We start from the raw sequence: 5,519 nt of genomic DNA, 5'->3' as shown, positions 1-5,519 counted from the left end.
TGGCAAATGTTTCATATCCTAGAGAAGTAGAATCCTTATTGGGGTTGAGAACAATAGCTGTTGCTTGTGGAGTGTGGCATACTGCAGCTGTTGTAGAGGTTATCGCAACACACTCCAGTACAAGCATATCATCAGGTAAATTGTTTACTTGGGGTGATGGAGACAAAAATCGCCTTGGACATGGGGACAAGGAGGCACGCCTTAAACCAACTTGTGTGGCTGCACTTATTGATTCCAATTTTCATAAAATTGCTTGTGGGCACAGTTTGACAGCAGGCCTGACAAAATCTGGACGTGTTTTCACTATGGGAAGTACTGTTTATGGTCAGCTTGGGAATCCTCAATCTGACGGAAAGGTTCCATGCTTGGTCGGAGACAAGATTGCCAGGGAATCGATTGAAGAAATTGCTTGTGGAGCATATCATGTAGCTGTATTAACATCCAAAAATGAAGTTTATACTTGGGGGAAAGGTGCAAATGGGAGACTGGGTCATGGAGATATTGAAGATCGTAAAACACCGGCTTTGGTTGAAGCATTAAAGGATAGACATGTGAAATATATTGCATGTGGTTCAAATTACTCTGCTGCCATATGCCTTCATAAGTGGGTATCTGGTGCTGAGCAGTCTCAGTGCTCTACGTGTAGACAGGCATTTGGCTTCACTAGAAAGAGACACAATTGTTATAACTGCGGACTCGTCCACTGCCATTCATGCAGTTCAAGGAAAGCATTAAGAGCAGCACACGCTCCTAATCCTGGAAAGCCGTATCGTGTGTGTGATTCTTGTTATGCAAAATTGAACAAGGTTGCTGAAGCTAGCAATAGTAATAGGAGGAATGCCTTGCCTCGTCTGTCAGGTGAGAACAAGGATAGGCTAGACAAGTCTGACCTAAGATTGTCCAAGGCAGTAATTCATTCTAACATGGATTTGATAAAGCAGCTAGATAGTAAGGCAGCCAAGCAAGGAAAGAAAGGTGATACATTCTCACTGGTTCACCCCTCACAACCACCTTCTTTGCTACAGCTGAAAGATGTTGTCTTGTCCTCTGCTCTTGATCTGAGACGAACAGTTCCAAGACCTGTGGTTGCACCATCAGGAGTAAGTTCCAGATCTGTCTCCCCTTTCTCTAGAAGACCAAGCCCCCCTCGTTCAGCTACGCCTATTCCAACAACTTCAGGACTTGCCTTCTCAAAAAGTATTTCTGATAGTTTGAAGAAAACAAATGAACTTTTAAATCAAGAAGTGCAGAAGTTGCATGCTCAGGTGCATTTTGCTATCCTCCTCATGTAAATCAAGTAGTAGAAGTTTTCCTCTTTGACACAGAGAGTACAGCTATTCTCCATTTTAATTTTTCTCCTGCCATTTTTTAGCCTGACAAATGAACCTTGCAAAATTTAATGTCACCTGGCAAAATGACACTATGACTTAGCTCAAATTGTCAGAAAAGTTAACGTCACATGTATACAGATATATGTTGTTTCTTTCACTTTTTACAGTATCAAGACAAGTCTAATTATAGATATCATTAGGTCGAGAGCCTGAGACAGAGATGTGAACTGCAAGAATTAGAGCTTCAAAGGTCAGCAAAAAATACTCAAGAAGCTATGGCACTGGCTGCTGAGGAATCTGCTAAATGTAAAGCTGCAAAAGAAGTTATTAAGTCGCTCACGGCTCAGGTTTTTTCTTGTTAATTTACTTTTCTTGGAGCCAGATGTCTTTGAAATGGTTTATTTTCATGTGGTGCTTTATTGTTTGTAACTTGGTTTCAAATTTTCCGCATTGAATAAAATGGACATCCAGATTAAGCCATTTATCTAATTGAAGTTTATTTTTATAAAATTTCTTAACTGTAACAATAGGCTTTAAGAATTGATTTTCTTTTTCAATTTTGTTTCTTTTGCTTTTGGTTTAACTGTATGTTAAAAATTACATTATTTTATCTGTTGAGACATGTACACAGGTTTAAATCTCTCAGCAAACTGTTTACCCTTGTCTTTTTCAGAATAAATTACTCCACATTTTATACTGCTGTCTTTCACACTTACACTGATTGCTCATTAACATTGTTTCAGCTCAAAGATCTGGCTGAGAAGCTTCCTCCTGGAGTGTATGATGCTGAGAACGTTAGACCAGCTTACCTACCAAATGGTATTGAGCCAAATGGCATCCGCCATCCAGATTCAAATGGGGAGCAGCACTCAAGAGCAGAGTCAATCAGTGCATCTAGTTTGGCCTCCATGGGACTTGAATCTGCTCTATTGAATAGAACTGCAGGGAATTCGCCAGGAACATATGGAACTAATCCTCACCAGCAAATTCGGAGCCCTGTGTCCTCTAATGGGGCCAATAATTATCCAGATGTTAAATTGCCTAATCGTGGTGGTGCAATTCAGGCAAGCAGCGGTAATGTGTCAGATACTGCTGATGGTCGAGATTCTGGGAATTTCCACAACGGCGATAGTGGTTTGAAATTGAGGAGTGTTGCACCTGCTGCTGATAGTAATCAAGTTGAGGCAGAATGGATTGAACAGTATGAACCTGGTGTCTACATAACACTTGTGGCACTGAGTGATGGAACGAGAGATCTGAAGCGAGTGCGCTTCAGGTAATAAAACATCCTCCACATGACCAGGTTATCTGTATCTGGTCCTACTTGCATATTTGGCCGCTTAATTGTAGATGGCCACAGTAATATTTGACTAGTGATAATTATTAGTGGTGATGGGACATAGAGAATTTAAAAATATGAACTTTAACCATGTTTTTCATCTTTACATGACTTGGTCTTTAACTCGTCCTCATGCATGATTGTTATTGCTTAAAACTGAGATGTAATTGTTGGAATCATTGTTTTTATATGTACTTTAACCATGTTCTTCATCTTTACATTTCTTGGAATCGTTGTTTTTATATGTACTCTCTTTGATGGTGAATGTAATTTTCAGCCGAAGGAGATTTGGGGAGCACCAAGCAGAAACCTGGTGGTCAGAGAACCGAGACAAGGTATATGAAAGATACAATGTTCGCAGCACGGATAAGTCGGCCAACCAAGCAGCACGTAGTTCAGAAGGTGCTGTTTCGCCTGTTTCCCAAACTTAGGAGAAGTAGGGAGAGGGAAGTCCTCCATTAACACATTTTGTCACTGAGCAACATTGTAGGGCAGCAAGAATGCATATGAAGAAACCAGGCATCCTTGTTTGTTGGTGGTTCTTATGTCCATCCTTATTCTCTTCTCACTCTTCTTTTTTCCCCTTTCCTCTTTTTCTCTTAAATTATCTGTCTTCCATTTAATTTGGGCATATGCCCTTTACATGTTGTAGTTTAGTGTATATAAAATCATCAGTTCTGATAATTTTGGTCAAGGAACCACCCCTACCCATTTAACCTTCCATTTCCTTTACTTGTTTTCATTTGTTTCCATCACACCTTTGTACATGGTGATAGTTGTTATTTCATTCATTCATTCATTTTTTTTTTTCATAGGTTTTAATTGGTGCTGAATAGTTGATTGATCATTCCCACCCTTAAAAAATATAAATGGCTGCGAATTAGGAAAACCACCTGTATTTATCATCCTCAGATACATGTGTAAATGCTGCCTTAGGGTGCAATTTTAACCTTACAAGAGTCATTCTAAGTGTGATGATTTCACTTAAATGATAGACTAAGGATCGAGAACTTACTTGATGATTCAATGTAATTAATAAAATTTCACAGATAAACATGCATCATGAATGTTTGACTGTTTTTAATGGTTGGAAATATTTGGTTTGTTTTTTTACCCTTTAGATATTGGACATACCATACGCGATTCATCTGTTTTTACATTTGGAAGACAAGAAATTAATAAAACTATTTTGTCGGATGAAATGCATGAAGCATGTATTTATAAGAGATCAAAGTTTGTTTCGGTTTTTCTTTTTGAACTATTTGTTGGTTAACTGTTGATACCATTTCTTGGGTTAACTATATTTTAGTGAAGGAATGTATTGCATTTTACTAAATGGATTATCAGAAGTTACATATAGGAATTTAGATTTTTTTTTATCAAATGGGGTATTTTTTTTTTAAAAATTACCAAATGAGAGTAGTTTATGAAAAAATTTCCAACCACGGATAAGTTGTGTTTCATGAATTCGACTTTACTAAGGAAAACAATTCAAAAGTCGTAAATATACATACGAAGTCTAACTTAAAGTCGTATTTCTCAACCAGGACTTACCCTTGATTGGGATTTTTTTTCAAAAACTACCATCTGCTAATCTTGAAAAAATTAACCCCCATTTGGTAAAAAAAAAAAAAAAGAAGCCTTTGTTAATATGTTTGATGTCATAATTTCAAATTACATTGTCTTTGTTTTACCAAAAATAAATAAATAAATAGATGCGAGTAATGAAGATTGGCAAGTGAAGTTGAGTTTTGAAGAAAGCATTTGAATATTATCAATGAGCCTAAAAAGGAAAGGTGAAAAATAGAAAGTTAACATTAATTAAATAAGTCTGACTTTTTTTATATATAGAAAAAAACTAAAGGATGAAACTTAGATGGAGTTCTGTATATTATCGGGTGACATTAAGTTTTTTAATAGGATGAAAATTATTTAATGTTGTAAAAAAAAAAAATTAAAGGATGGAAATGAAACTTAGATGGAGCTATGCATATTATTGACATTAGTTTTTTTTTTTTAAAAAAAGAATGAAACTAAGGATGAAAAGTAAAGGATAATATTAATCATGTTATTTTAAAAATATATTTCAAAGAAGAATAAATTATACATGTCTTGTTTGAAGGTTTAATGAAATTATATGTCTTTTTTTTAAAAAAAACTTACACATGTCTCCCTTAAGGTTTAAAAAAATTGCACACATTTTTCTTTTACTTTTAAAATTTTCACACATTTCTTAAATGTCTTCTAAACATTGACATAAGTAATATGCATTGATAATTTTGATTAAAAAGATTAAAATATATTTTTTATCTTCATAAATATAAAAATGTTCAGAATTTGTTACTGTAACATTTTTTGTCTATATTTCATCCTTTAAATTTAAATTTGTTATTTTTTTGTTCAAGGCTAGGTTTGAGAAAGTTAATTTTTGTCAACTTTTTTACATTGTTTATATGTATAATCAATGTAGATAAAAAAGTTAAAAAAATCTAACACTTTTTACAACAACATACATATAAGTTTTGATGTTTTCTACATCGGCTATGCATATAAATGATATAAAAAATTAAAAAATTGATAATTTCTACACCAGAATACACATGGGTTGGGATGAAGGTTCGACTTCATGTCAAAAAGTAATATTTAAATTTTGCAAGAACAAAAAAATTCAAACATTTTTATAGGGAGGATGTATAGATTCTAAAAAAAAAAAAGGAAACATGTAATTTACTCCTTAAAGAAAGCTATTTAATGTTTGGAAAAATGTTTATATATCACTATTGTCCAAAGGTTTTTATCTTTTTTTTTTTTTTTTGTAAAAAAAGAAAGATTTTATTAAATTAAACATG

General features: G+C 34.4%; 1 protein-coding gene across 1 annotated transcript; it reads left to right on the top strand.

Moving 5' to 3' along the window:
- Positions 1-2: 2 nt before the first annotated feature.
- Positions 3-3,469, top strand: LOC106796458 (PH, RCC1 and FYVE domains-containing protein 1; the record flags this gene model as incomplete). The annotated part of the gene is made up of 4 exons (XM_014768747.3): positions 3-1,265; positions 1,532-1,678; positions 2,075-2,607; positions 2,948-3,469. Coding segments are annotated over 4 exons (2,097 nt in total), but the record flags the coding sequence as incomplete, so codon positions are not given.
- Positions 3,470-5,519: the final 2,050 nt, after the last annotated feature.

The sequence above is a fragment of the Glycine max genome, chromosome 16 (assembly GCF_000004515.6).
Source record: "Glycine max cultivar Williams 82 chromosome 16, Glycine_max_v4.0, whole genome shotgun sequence".
Classification (NCBI taxonomy): Eukaryota; Viridiplantae; Streptophyta; class Magnoliopsida; order Fabales; family Fabaceae; genus Glycine; species Glycine max.
This window is presented reverse-complemented; position numbering and strand designations above follow the sequence as displayed.